The sequence below is a fragment of the Lagopus leucura genome, unplaced genomic scaffold (genome assembly GCF_019238085.1).
Source record: "Lagopus leucura isolate 7727_CA_CO unplaced genomic scaffold, USGS_WTPT01 Super-Scaffold_100033, whole genome shotgun sequence".
Lineage (NCBI taxonomy): Eukaryota > Metazoa > Chordata > Aves > Galliformes > Phasianidae > Lagopus > Lagopus leucura.
The window spans coordinates 546,797-561,886 of NW_024962282.1; the positions used below are offsets into that span (position 1 = coordinate 546,797).

Below are 15,090 nucleotides of genomic sequence, written 5' to 3' on the forward strand. Positions count from 1 at the left end.
AGGGGGCTGGAGCACCTCCCCTATGAGGACAGGCTGAGAGAGCTGGGCTTGTTCAGCCTGGAGAAAAGAAGGCTGCAGGGTGACCTCATTGCAGCCTTTCAGTACCTAAAGGGAGCCTACAAACAGGAGGGGAAATCAACTCTTTGAAAGGGTTGATAACAGCAGGACAAGGGGAAATGGTTTAAAATTGAGGGAGGGAAAGTTTAGGTTGGATGTCAGGGGGAAGTTCTATACAGAGAGAGTGGTGAGGTGCTGGAACAGGCTGCCGAGGGAGGTTGTGGATGCCCCGTCCCTGGAGGTGCTCAAGGCCAGGTTGGATGGGGCCCTGGGCAGCCTGGTCTAGTATTAAATGGGGAGGTTGGCAGCCCTGCATGCAGCAGGATGTTGGAGCTTGATGATCCTTGAGGTGCCTTGCAACCCAAGCCATTCTCTGATTCCTGGATCTGATAAAGAATATTATTTTTCATAGCATCAGAGTCTGCTAGTGATGTTGATTACAAAAACCCTGGCCACAATTTGTGTGTTTTGACAATTCCTACTAGTTTACAAGTCCATCCTGCCTTTTTTTTATATTGACATCTACCACAAGGACAACATTTGCCGCTGTCAGAGTTTTGATATATTTGCAACTTCTGCTATACTCAAAAAATTCCAATTTACTTTAAAAGGGGTGAGGGGGAGAGGAAGGGGGAAGAACCTAAAAATTGAACTATAAAAGACTGTATTCAGAATAAAACTTTTTTAAAACATGAAAAAAAATACTTAAACTTTCATTCTCATCTAACACTTTGTTTTTTTTTTTTTTCCCCTCAGACTTCAAATAATTTGGAAGGAAGAAAATCTGATTCAGAGTTACCTCTATTTATAACAGCAGCAAAACTCTGCTTAGTAACTCAGATTGCCAATCTCTTCTGCTACAAGTTTAGAAACATGAAATCCTATCTAGCCACTTAACACACACAAACTACCAACAAACTCTGCTCATGACTTTCAAGTTTCTGCAATGAGAAATGTAAGGAAATATCACAGAAAAAAAAAAGAACTCTGTGCCTAGCGTAAACATAATTGAAAATGGAATATAATTGCCTACCCCTCAAATACTTAAGCTTTAGTTTATTATACTGTTAGATTGATATAATCCTGTTAACGTAATTATCTAATCTCCTCCTATTTACTCACTCAGAAGCCAGAAGGTCAAATGCTTGTATTTGCAGTATAAGTAAGAAAGATTTTATAATTCCAGGGAACATCAGTTCAGTTCCAAGAGCTACACAGAAGGTGTGTTAATGGTCATAGTGGAATTTGCAGGTACAACAAGAGTTGCTCAGAATTATCCAGTATCAAGTCCAGGCCATAATCTTTGGGACTGGCAAAGCATTAGAGCTTGAACTAAACTTCAAAGCCATGCATTGTAATTAAAACAGGATAGGTTAAAAAAAAAGAATTATGTTGGTAGAAATGTTGAAACTAAGTTGAAGTTTAGCCCGTCAACTACATTATATATGAAACCTGACTTAAGATGGAAGAGGCTTTTGTTAAAGTATATATTTTCATTTCCAGTTTTGCACAATTTCTGAATATTTCAGTTAAGGTACAAATACTACAAAGATGCAAAATGTCCTGTGTGAAGCACAAATACTGATAGATACTCATGTGCAGTGCACATATGCCCACCTACTTCTTGAGATTTTAATTTTTGCTGAAAATTCTGACAGGTTTTCATTTACAGCCACTTAGTCTCTAAAGCACATAGCTAGCAACACTTTCCACAAAAGCTTTGCCACAGAATTTATATAAAACAAGTCACATTCTTATAATATTAACCCACAGCCATATTAAAATGTGAAGTATGTTATTACCACTCTGTGAATGATAAAAATCAACTAGCTTGAGAATATGATTAAAAAAAGATAAGGAAACTACAGGTATATGCATAAGAAAAAAAAACAGTTTCCTTCTTCCTCCTGACTTTCCCTAACTAATGATTTCTAATGATGAATTAATGACAGCTCTTGCACAACATTTGTCTCTAGAAGACTAAGGTAAGACTAAGTGTATTCTTTCAGCTTAATGAGTAATAATCCATTGGTTGCAAAAAAAAAAACCTGCATAGAATATTAAGTCTATTTTCTTCTGAAGATAAATATTTTCTTGTGAATACACACTCTAGATAGTCAAATTCCATTATCAACTCAGACTCTCAAATGTTTGTGGGAAGGAGGGCAAAGAAATCTGATCATAATTAAAACAACTGAATTTACAAACTGCAGTGACTATATCTGGAAAACACTTTCCAGTTTAGCCCATCCTATCTGCGTAATTCATAGTCAAGGTATCTGAATGTGACAATATTTACTGCTATGAAACTGAAAAAAAGTGACTCGTCAGCTGACTTTCAATGACCATGTATCTATTGCTGTGATGATAGGGTCATTTAAAATTCCTCCTTTTGAACGTGCGTCACAGAGCATGAAGAAGTCTCATGAGGAACTTTCTGGCCAAGGGGATTTACTGGGCCTATTATTCTGCTCCTGATATTTATCCTCTGATTCCAGAGGAATAGCTGTTCCTGGTTCAAGGGTTTCTGATCTAATATGCAAAGCATTTACAATAGTCAGCAGGAAACCCAATATGCTTTTGCCTCGCACTCTGGAGCCGGTGTAACTTTTCCATTAACTAAAACAAATGCTGCTGTATTTTTAGACCATGTAATTACCCTACATCAGCAGGCTGGGCCTTGTGAACATACACTGGAGAAAGATTCGAGCCCTGTGTTTCTCTGCTTATAAAATTCTGAAACCCAAGCCCTCGGATGTGGTGATTAATGAAATGCCTCGATCATTTGATCTGATCCCACATGCTGAGGTGAATTGTTTTAGTTTTCCACTGGCATAGATAGGATTTTTTGCTATAATGACTGAATGGTAAAGACTTCACACTTGAAAAGATATACCACTCTGTGTTAATGGATGACCACTGAGAATTGGAACACGTTTTAACCTTCTTCATTCCTGTCTCAAAGATAAAAGACGAAAGGAGATATTTTTGTTACATCCAAAAAAAGTTCTTTGCTTTAAATGCTGCACGAACATCCTGGTAACAGGCTCAGCTCATAACTCTGCTGTTCAAAAACCTCAACAGCTCTGCAATTACAAGCATTTGTCAAGAGACAACAGGCATTTGGCAATGACAAAATCTGTCATTTTTTCAGAAGTTGGAGTGTGCCAGTCAACAGCTGCATTAGGCTGTCATCATAATGCACCACAAAACAGCAGCAGATTCACAATACTACCATTAACACTTTAATTCAATGTTTTGATAACAAGAAGCTCCACGAGGCATACAGTTGGCCTCTTCTGTCACATAAGTCAGTGCTTGCTTCAGATTTGCCTGTGCCAAGAGATTCAAACTGATCACTATAAAACAGCCAGGCAATGATTCATTTGTTAAAATATTTCACTTTTGTTCTTTGTTGTTTTTTTTTTTTAAACAGTTTTTATTTCAGAGAATGAAGAACTCATTTAAGAAAACCATTTTACCAAGAACACCTTTAAAATTCTTCTATCCCAACAAATTAATTACCATTAAATTCAAAATTGCAACAAAATAAAAAGCATTAGAACATAAAAGTAATAGTTATGATGATTTGGGAACTTTACATACCACATAAACGCCATGGGAGCCAGCAAGTAGTAGTTGATACCAAAGTTTGTAAAAAAAGTCGTATAGATTCACTAGAAATATCTGATGTATTAACCCAAATTGACAATAATGCAAGTGATAGTTTCATGAATAATATGCTGTGTCTTTGCTTTACAGGACAATATAAATTATTGCATCTCATTCTGATCTTTAACACCACCTTCACTTCAGGATAAGGCTCTTCTCAAGTTTAAAAGTGAAAGAGTATGTTTTTCCTTACTAATCTAAAACTAGCTAAGTTTGATCAGTTATGGAATCCTAAATGTATGGTGTTGGTCACTGGTTCTTATTGGAGCAACTTCTGCATCCAGCTTTGACAAAAAGTCCTAAGAACGCTGTCTACATTTCTGATCTTTACACTCCGTGGAATGTGATTACTGTTATAGGAATGGAAATCTCTCCAGAAGGCAGAAACCAAAGCAGTCTCACAGCAATCTCCATTACAGCTCCTGAATATGCAGCAGTCTAATTAACTTCAGCGAAACAGACAACTACATCCCCAAGAAGAGGCCTCTATTTCCACTGCACTTGAAATGCTAGCAGTTAATAGCTGAAAAGGCAGAGCTTTCGAGAATGGGAACATAGATAAAGCTAAAGTTGCTTTTCAGGGGAAATGCAAGATTTGAGGAATGCAGTCTTTAGGCTGTCTTTTGCACTGGATGGCATGACCTCTAGTAAGAAGGCTACAGAGTTTGCAAGGAGAACTCATTGTACTGAAAACTCTTTCAGTGACAATCAGAGGGAAAGAAGGAAAAAAACATCATGCACAGACCTTATCTTTGAGAGAAGTATTCTTTTTCTTTTCTATTTTTTCTAATGAAATTATTTGAATGAATTTCCTGTTCCTTAAGCATTTCATCACAAAGTAAGTATGGCCCAGAAACATTGTACTCTTCTGTTAATACCCCAAACCATTGGCAAATACAGCGTAGTCATGAGGATATTTAATGGCTCATGACAAGAAAACAATCACGTTCTTCTACAGAGCTCAAAGATGATTTTCAGGAAGAGTGTCACAAAGAGATTAACAACAGCTCCCAGTTATGTCAGGGAAAAGTTCATCACCTCTTAAAAATGCCAATAGTATTTGGCCTGTATTTCCATAGGAAGCAAACTGCTGTTAATCAAATATAAATTTGATTACCTACCCACAAGTTTCAGAAGTACTGACAGTCTGAACTCCTCTGAATGATGGTACTTCAGAAGCTTAACTGAAGACATTGAAATGTGGATGAAGTATCCTGGTTTTGCAAATGACTCAAAGGAACTATATCCTGAAAGCCATGTATTCTTGTGGATAACAAATGTTGATTTGTTGTGAAATTCTTCACTTTTTTCCCATTTAGAAAGAACAAGGGTATTACTTGAGGACAACTGAAGAAAATAATTAGGTCTCTCAGCTGCTTCAAATGAAACCAAGTTGGAATCTGAAAAACAGAGGACTCATTTATGTTCTTTAATAAACTAAACTCATTCAAATGTAACATTATTGCTATCAGTAGCATGAGCAATGTAAACAGCATTGACCTTATCAGTAAAACAGAATTTAAGGAAATATTCTATATATATATTACAGAATCCTAGATTAATGAATGTTTATTTTTCTAAATTCACTACAGATAAAATAATCTTTTTGTAACGTTTGCAATCAGAAGCATACAGCTCAAGAGCTCAGCCTTGCATTAAAAATAAATTCAAAAATGCTATTTTGCATTCAGCTTGCAGCTTTGTGTTGCATCTCTAAGCAGCCAGCTCTCCAGCCTTCCCCCTAACAACAGCAAAGTCTGTCTTCTGACAAACGTACCCACACCATACCTTACCCTTAAAGCAGTACCTTAAAGCAAGCCCTTGTACAATCAATTGCAGAGTGGCAGATTTTGAGCCTGTTACAGGCATCTGTTACTCACAGAAGTACTTCATTCTGTTTTGCTGTAAATTCTGCTCTTCTGTGGAAAGCAGCCATTAAACTAGTGTAAAATCAACTAACTCACCAGGCCTAGATAGCATTTCTTAGAAAATTTTTAAAAGAGCTCAGAAAATAAATGATCTCTATTAAACAGATACTTTATATTCTCCTATAACAGTTCTGGAAGAGTTGATTGTTTTCTGAGTATAAAAACTATGACTTACTTGAAAAAACAAGACTATCTTTTTTAATAGATGTCTGCTAATGATTGGAAAGTAATGAGACAATCACCATAATTTATAGACCCAAAACTTTCTACTACCAGTGATTTGTCTTAAACAGATGAAATACATCCAATTTGGGGGAGGTGAACAACCAAGAACACAGATAATATAAATGAGTATGAAAAATATGACAATTACTGCATTGATTTTACAAACTCCTCTATGTCCAAAAAATGAAATTCCATTCTCCTAATTTGTATTATAAGACACAAAATCCACTTGTTAAGTTCTATTTTGAAAGAGAGATTTTATACAAGTAGAACACTAGGAGTGACCTTCACTTTCCAAGCCTAAAACAAATACAAGAGTACAAGTGTGTCAAAACTATGACTAATAAAAGCAGTCTGGCCCTCGATACTCTATTACATGAGCTCCTGTGTGTCCTACAGACAACAGTTAATCAAATGCCTGCTTTTTCAACTGACCTACATCCATTCTTTCTGATTATACAAGTGACAACTACACTCAGACTGTCCAAATTCCTGATCTGTAGTAAAATTTTATTGAGGCTTGAGCGCTCTGGGGGCAGTGAAATTGGGTATGCAGGCTACTACAGCATTTAATCATTGTCACAAAGTGCTGAATAAATTCTTGTAAGCCTTTTATACTTGTCTGAAGGTGTGCAAGATTTATTCCATCTTCTGAATAAACAAGATTCATTCACTGAGAAACCTAATTCAGGATGTGAAGTAGACAAATTCATAGCACAGTACCTTTAGCTCAGGTTAGAGCCAATGGCCATCTCTGTACATGACAGTAGAAAATATGTGATGGTGACCAAGTGAATAAGAGGACTTTTCTTGTATCACCCCTTCCTCTTCTCCCAGAGGAAGAGTGGAGGGGGCAATACACACCTGAGGCACTGGCTACAATACTGACTGTGAAGCTTGTTAAAGTTGTAATTAGGGAGGGATGATTGTTTATCAAATAAAAGTATCTGTTCATAAAGCTGAAATCATGTAATTAAAATTAGTCAAGTGGAAATTTTAGCAGACATTTAGGTGCAGAGTTAGATAAAGAGAAAAGAATTTTTTTAACCCAGATCTACACTTAGATATAAGCAAGTATTAAAGGATAGAATATGCTTTGGCTTAAGCCTCTACATTACAATCACTTTACCATGTGCTTTGGGTTTATAAAGTCCTGAAGTAAGCATAAAGCTCACTACATGTCCGGGAACAATATCATCTTCTCTCACTGCGAAAACAAAACCATTCACCAGTTTTGCTGCCATTACAAATTCTCCATTGACGTAGCTGAGAAGTTTGTATGGGCCCTTTCCCAGAGCTGTTGAGAAAAAGTAGTCAGAATTACCTTTCATGTCAAGTGTCACAAGTGCTTGAGTCCTAAATATTATGATATAGAGAGAAACTACAGCTGAAAACTCCAGGTGCCATTTGTTAATGACAAACAAAGTATTCACACTCAAAACTACCTATCTTAAATTCTAGGGAATTGTCATCAGCTTCTCTCCCTTGTTCTTATCCACTTCAAAGTTAGATGACTCTTCAGTTACTCAGGTAGAAAAGAAAATATTTAGCACAGAAATAGCTTTTTGTCCCCACTCTGGAACATCTTATGAGGAGTACTGATGAGCTGGATAAGCAAACAAAAGTGGAAGTGGTATATGCTAACTATGTTTATTGCAAGCTTATCACATGTACAGCACTTCAGTATATCAACAAGTTTTTGCCAATAAAAATTCAGTAAGAAAACTAATACCACACTTTATATCTGTTACCATCCAAGTTCTTTTCACCACTAGCACACACTACAGCACAGGTGTTAGGGGCACTGCGCTTCCAGTCTGTTATAACTGCAAGAAGATCACTTAGTCTCAGATTGCACATAGAAAACAAAACAGTACAAAAATTCAGAACTGCAGTCAACTCACTTAACTACACTTTAAGGGCTTAAATGTGATTCAACTTAAATTCTACTACACTCTCTATACTATCTCTATATTATCAATTTCAAATCTTTTCAGCCATCTGTGTATCAGAAAAGGTTATTTATTTAGCCATATAATTTGAAGCTGACATGTTGCTTAAGTCACATTCATACTACATACTGGGCTACAGCTTGATACATCCTCACTAGATAAAGAGGAGGGGAAGTAGGGGCAGCTGCTGCTTAAGACAATTCCTCCCCAGGATCTTTCTCAGGCTAAGTTGTTGCAGTATGAAGTCTAGCAGAAGATCAAAACATCATGGACCATCTAAATATGCAGATTGTTTGATGAGCTTGACAAAAAGTAATTACAGAATAAACAGCAGGAATCCTGTTTGCTCCTCACATCAGGTTGGCTTGCAGTGCTTAGATTTTTTGCCATGTCTAACGATGCAGATGTTCTCCATATAACTTTGAAACAGTCTGCATAGAGATTCCAGCACTTCTGCAGTAGTGCAGCACCCAGCACAAATTAGCAACTGATGTTTTACTCAAGCAGCTTACACAAATTTCGCACCTCCCTCTGAGATCAATGCTAGTAAGCAACAAAACTTGTTGCTCAAAAATGTAAAGCCAGGTCAGACATATCTAAATAGATAGTTATTCCATATCACAGAAAGCTGAATTATCTTTGTAACTAGCTCCATCTGGAGGCTGCACAGGAGCTGAGTGGTTTGACAGAACAAATGGTTATCAACTCTGGACTGCAGTAAGCCTTTAAGCATACTGCCACTTGAATGGAACATTATATAAATTACACAGTGATTTAATTATTTAACCATTACCTATAAATGCAAAGCAACTGAGTTAATCAGACTTTTGGGAAAGACAATATTAAAAGGATCATGAAATTACAAGCTATTGGGAAAAAAATGAACCTGTAAAACATCACATGTAAAAAATTCATCACTTGCAATTATTCTTATACAAAATGCAACAAGGAATATAAAGATAACTTTGGTATAAGGAAGCCAAATACTATACTGAAATTTTATCAGGCCTTTTAGGACTTACCTTTGTTGAAATATTCACAATCATAAGCTGAAAAATAGAAAGAAAGGAAAAAGAAACCGTGGGCATTCTGCATTTAACAGCTTTGCCACTACCCTTTGCTAGTTAAGGCCTAAGCCAACTGCTTGGTCAAGTTAGATCACACATGACAATTTATTCTAACATTTATTGCCAAATTTTTTACTACCTTAATAAAATTCTTAAATCATACTGTTTTAAATATTGTTTCCCAGCAAGAAATACACATTCCCATAAGTTGTCTTTTTGCGACCTCTAGTGTTTAAGACTAAGCTTTGCTGTCTTTCCATTCTCATTAAAAACACATGCACCATTTCTACAAAACAAAATAGAATATAAACCTCTTGCTTTATAACTAATTTCGTCTGTAACCTTGATCAAACTGCATGCTCTCTTTGAGACACTACAAAAATAGAAAAATGATTTTTTCTTCTGTTTTTTCCTTTCTTGCTCTCTTCCAATACAATTTCCAGGTAGTCACTCTCTCCTGCCAAGCATGTGACCCAGGTGCCATAGCAAAAGGCCTCAGATAATGTTTTACCTTTCATCATTGTTGAATGGGGATACTAACAGACTAACAAAGTCCAGTTTAAAATCTTATTTGTCTTCATTTAGAAGACTTATCTTCCACACGTGCTCCAGGGGCAGCACTGAGTCACACCTATGTTTTTGAGACCTGCTTAATACAGTCCTACTGAAGATAAGTTACACAAGCTGCTAATTGCCTAACTTTGGTTTGAGGGATGCCCTGCATACCATATCCATAAATATATGGATTTTCCATGACTTTTTCTTTCACATCATGGGACAAGGAAGAAAAACTAAGTGCCTACCAGCAATATGAAAGAAGCATGCAATCTAGCTAGACAAAAAACGAACATGGAGACCAGTAAGAGGCACTCACTTGCTTTCCTATCCCTCAAGCAGCTCATTCTTATATCAGTTCTGATACTGTGGCTTAGCGATTCACACCCCCAGGCAATTCAGTGTTTGATTTCTCAGGTCTAAATCTCATAAATACAACAGCAAGCAGTGGCTGTGCTAGTTAAGTAAACTTACGACACACTCTAGGAGTCCTCCAGTCTACAGAAACTCCATGCTGGCAGCACTGATGAGCATATGCTGATACACTTGTACAGAAACATTCACAGTCTCCTCCTTGGTTACAACCACATGTATCTGCCAAGCAGTTCGAGTAAAACCAAGTGACATCAATCTAGAAATATAAGAAAATATTCACATAGACACAGGCAACAATCATCTCCACACAAACCTGTGATTACTTCAAAATTTTAACATAAGACTTTTAAGCATTAAGGGCTTTAATTTAAATATCTGCATTATATACAAGAGAAATAATTATTAGAACACAAATTACACAGATGCTTATGTGAGATGTTTTCTCGTGGTTTAGTAATATTTAAACCATAATAAGCTACTTAGAATCTTATTTAATAAGAGAGACTCAACTGACCACAGGAAAATGCATCTCAAACATTAATAAAGTTAAATATACATAAAACATAAGAAATAATACAATAGAGGCAAAGTCAGCTAATTGTAGGTAGTCCTTGTGACAGATCTAACTAAACATTCCCCATTACAGGGTTAAACAGGGATGGCTCAGATTTCATGTTCTTTATTGCTGTAGTAATGAAAAAGAAAAGGTATGGCAAATAAGGAGAAGATGTAAAGTGATTTGAGCTGAAGAGCAGTTCCTCTGCAGTAAGACAATGACTTTAACATCTCTACATGCAACTACAACTCACCACTGGATGGCAAGCTTCAAATGCTTCACTAAAGAGTATTCCGCATTCCTTCTTTGCAAATGGCTCTCTCAGTGGATTCAAAATGCATGGATTCTGAATGTCAGACCTGTCAATACACTTAACACAGAAGTAAAATCAAGGGAAGAAACAGCTTGTTTAATTAGTACTTCATGTTTCAGCATACAAAATGGGTTTGTTTTGTCAGTGTTTGTTTGAAGAGATGTAAAACAAAAAAACCCACATCATTTGGGAAAATTAAGAGATTCAGGTAAGGAATTAAAAGAGGCTTATCTGCTAATACAAGGAAAATGAAAAATACACAATCTGAAGAAATGTGTCATGTGTGATGCATTCACATACATACATAGTTCTAAACAAAGATTCAAGGCAGTCCTAATCTGTTGTCCTTACTCACTTGAACTGCTCCAATTTACATAAGTGACAAAGACTTGGATAACTTGCATTAGAAGGGTTAGAAATCAGGTTTTTTACCCTAACTACCAGGAAGGAAAATCTCTGTGAATACCATTGCACGTAAGAAAAAAGTTCAGTATTTCACTTTACAAGATACAGAACTGTTAGTTAAATAACAAATACACACTGAACGACTGTGGAACTGTTGCTGTTCAAAAAACCTCTTGAAAACAGAACAGCTGTAGGTGAAGAATACTACACTGCATTCTTCTCTACACTTTGGTAGTGTGTAAAAAACTGATTACTTTATTCTGCTTAATGGATTATGATACCTTTAAGAACCACAGACATGGTGGTTGTACTGATGCTTGACTGAGATTTCCAGGAACTTCTGATTTCATTCTAGATAAACTGTATGATGCAAACATCCAAAATCTATAAGCAAATATATTTGTTTTACTATGTACCTCTACAGCTGTCCAGCTGTTTCCAAATTCTTGTGAGTTTGTTAGTTCAAAATTATCTGGAGTCCTCAATTCATTTATTGTTTTCAAATCGAAATTTCCACACAACCCAGACAATTCACCCTGGAAAATAAAAACAATCATTTTCCTGCATGATATAAAATGCTATCAGTCCCAACTATTTTCAAAACATGCTTTTTATGTTTTTGTCTTCAGTTGCTCAATCAAAATTTGTCAGGACTCAACACATTTTCACCAGTTTCTGAGCCTGAGAAGTTCAGCTATTTGTGATAATAAAACAGTGGGAAATATTTTACGTCGATAGCATCAGTATTATTTCACAGAATGGCCATGGTTGGAAGGGACCTCAAGGATCATGAATCTCCAACCCCCCTGCCACAGGCAGGGCCACCAACCTCCCCATTTAGTACTAGACCAGGCTGCCCAGGGCCCCATCCAGCCTGGCCTTGAACATCTCCAGGGACGGGGCATCCACAACCTCTCAGGGCAGCCTGTTCCAGCACTCATAGCAAAGAACTTCCCCCCGACATCCAACCTAAATCTTCCCTTCCTCAACTTCAAACCATTTCCCCTTGTTCTGCAGTTATCTACCCTTTCACACAGTTGATTCCCCTCCTGTTTGTAGGCTCCCTTTAGGTACTGAAAGGCTGCAATGAGGTCACCCCGCAGCCTTCTTTTCTCCAAGCTGAACAAGCCCAGCTCCCTCAGCCTGTCTTCATAGGGGAGGTGCTCCAGTCCCCTGATCATCTTTGTGGCCCTCCTCTGGACCCTCTCCAACAGCTCCCTGTCTTTCTTGTACTGGGGGCTCTAGACCTGAACACAGTACTCCAAATGGGGCCTCAGAAGAGCAGAGTAAAAGGAGACAATTTCTTTTAGACTGAGTATCACTGAGCCTCTGAGAACGGGACTGATCTTTTGTTCAGAGAAGCAATCTGTTTGCTAGCAACTTGCAGCAAAATAACATCTGCTCCAGTCACACAGGAAATGAGTACTGAAGAAGAACGCAACCCCTGAAGATATTTGTTTCTGCTATTACAGAAATTATTAAAAAGTGAATAAAGATTGCCAGTGAGAATGATTAATCTGTCAAGGCAGCTGAATACTTCTCTCCTTGAGTCTACTACTGTGTTCCTATAGGATTCATGGCATTGTCTATTCTACAAACATTCACAGCATAAACTTAAGACTCACGCACATACTGCAAAGAAATGGCATTAAGAATGGCAGCTTCCCCTTACCTGCCACTGATGACCCATCTGCACATGAACTGTTGTTCTCTGATCCCAAAGAATAGTGATGTGCTCATCAGGAAAATGAACAACAGTGAAAAACCCAGCTTTCCATAACTGTATTTTTTGTAGTTCGTCCATGTAACTAGATGAGCTCTGTTCAAAATAAAAGAAGGCAGCTTAAAATGTAACATCTTCACAAAATATTCATTTGAGAGAAACTGAAACATGTGATAAAACAAATGACATGGATGGTTATGCATCTCAAAACTGACAGAAGGTCATGCAGGAATAAATGCTTGAACTGAAGTGCTCTGGATTTTGACCATAAACAGTGTTGAATGACCTTAAAAGTTCATTTTATATCAAATTCACAGGATGGTAATGACAAGAGAAGTTAAGGTCAAAATGTTATTGGGTCATCAGGAATGTTCAAAATTCAAATTGTCCCTGGCTGTGATTTTAACTTAAATACACAACATTACATTCAGAAGGTCTTAACCACTGACATGCTTTTCTGAATACAGATAGGAATAAGTATGCATGCAGCACACTAGAATTAAGTACGTTTAGAGTTTGTGATCTTCTACACATAAAGCTTTTTTTTTTAATCAGCATCATTTTGATGCCAAATTATTTATACCACAGAATAAGATGCCTGGTTTAACTACATACAGCTTTGCACAGAGCCGCATTAAGCTTCATACAAAAACAAATCACTTTTCTGTGTAGTTGGTTCATAAACTATGAATAGTACTACTTATACTAAGACTACTATAAATACTAAATATTTACAGTAATAAAGCTTGCAGTTTGGCTATAATAAAAATGAAATGCATTCCTCCTATACAACTACACTCCAAAACAGACTAAAACCTTAGTTCCAGTGGAATTAATATCAAGACTCCCACTGGCTTCAAAATAATTTTCATAGACACATCAAGGCTAAAATAGAAGAATTATAATTGTCAAATCTAACATTTTCATGAAATACAGCCAAGATTTTGCTGAAGGTTCCCATTCAACAATGTGGATGTAATCAGCTTTCAGTGAAAAGATATTTACATCTTGGCTACTTAAGTGATACAGTCATTTTTTTAGCCATCAAGATAAAAAATATTTAGAGATGTATACTTGCTACCTTTTTGCCATGTTCAAGACTGACACTTACTGGATTCCCAGTTTCATCATCAAATATTAGAGAAGATTTTCCAACATTAATGAAGATGTCTTTTCTGCAAATGATTCCAGTATTAAAGCAGTTAATATTCTGTATAACTACTGAGAAACTTGCTGAAGTGCTCTGCAGAGAAAAAAAAGGCACTTTTTAAATATACTAATATAACTACATATGTTGTTACACAGATAAATTAGCAGAAACTTCAGCATTTATGTTAAGTATAACTCAATATCTAAAACACAGCAAAGCTTAAAAAAAAGTGTTGGATGTGGTATGTGGCACTGATAAAAAAATGAGTAGAATGGTAGATTTTAAACCCCGTTTTGCAGAGGCTTCATAAAATGTCTCACCTTAACTAGATAAGCCTTACAAGTTCCAACAAAGTCATATGTAAGTCCATCAAATGTTCTGTAATGCCGATCCCCATAAGCAGTACACATGGATGGGCAGGGATGGAAGGTGCACTGAAACGATCCATGCTGGCAAATGCTGAAAAATGTATGACCAACAGTGGTAATACCAACTGTAACCTCCGACAAACCATTACAGCTTCTGCACTGAGAAGCAAAACCACCAAGAATGCATAAGAATGACAAAAGAATGACAACTGTTTCATCTAAAAGCAGATTGAACAAATTTATTCCCTAGAATTTGTTTTTACATGCTTAACTCAGGTAGCCTGTGTTCTCTCCTGTTAGAATCAATAGGTTTCAGAATACACAGACACTATAGATCAGGAAAGAGCATTTATTTTGTTGAAGCAAGAAAAATGCCACCCAACATAACAATTTATTCCTTACTGGCACACAGCAGAGATGTGTTTCAAGGATGAAGCTAACTAACAGTAGTTACACTAGCTGATTTCTGTACGCTAGCTGATTTCTTAGAATCAATAGGCAATGTGTCCTATTACTACAGTCCTTATTCACTTCCTGATTGAACAGAGATTTTACATAAACTTTTTTATAATATAGTAAATATATATATTATACATTATAATTTATAATTGTATGTATATTTATATGTGGCCCTATTCCATTAGGCTCCTTTAAATAACTGTGTTCTGGGTTTTTTTTTCTTATATATAGGTATTATTGTCCCTTAAGTCTAGCCTAAAAGTAGCTCAGGTCCTGCCTACATTC

General features: G+C 36.6%; 1 protein-coding gene across 1 annotated transcript in view; it reads right to left on the minus strand.

The window, feature by feature from the left end:
* OTOG (otogelin) overlaps positions 1 to 15,090 on the minus strand; it is a 91,632-nt gene that overhangs the window by 36,263 nt on the left and 40,279 nt on the right. The window contains exons 25-33 of the mRNA XM_042882041.1: positions 14,299 to 14,437; positions 13,940 to 14,071; positions 12,778 to 12,924; positions 11,522 to 11,641; positions 10,641 to 10,757; positions 9,931 to 10,087; positions 8,857 to 8,883; positions 7,012 to 7,179; positions 4,851 to 5,129 (exon numbers count right to left, since the gene is read on the minus strand). Coding sequence (XP_042737975.1) covers positions 4,851 to 5,129; positions 7,012 to 7,179; positions 8,857 to 8,883; positions 9,931 to 10,087; positions 10,641 to 10,757; positions 11,522 to 11,641; positions 12,778 to 12,924; positions 13,940 to 14,071; positions 14,299 to 14,437 — 1,286 coding nt within the window. The remainder of the gene's footprint in view (positions 1 to 4,850; positions 5,130 to 7,011; positions 7,180 to 8,856; positions 8,884 to 9,930; positions 10,088 to 10,640; positions 10,758 to 11,521; positions 11,642 to 12,777; positions 12,925 to 13,939; positions 14,072 to 14,298; positions 14,438 to 15,090) is intronic.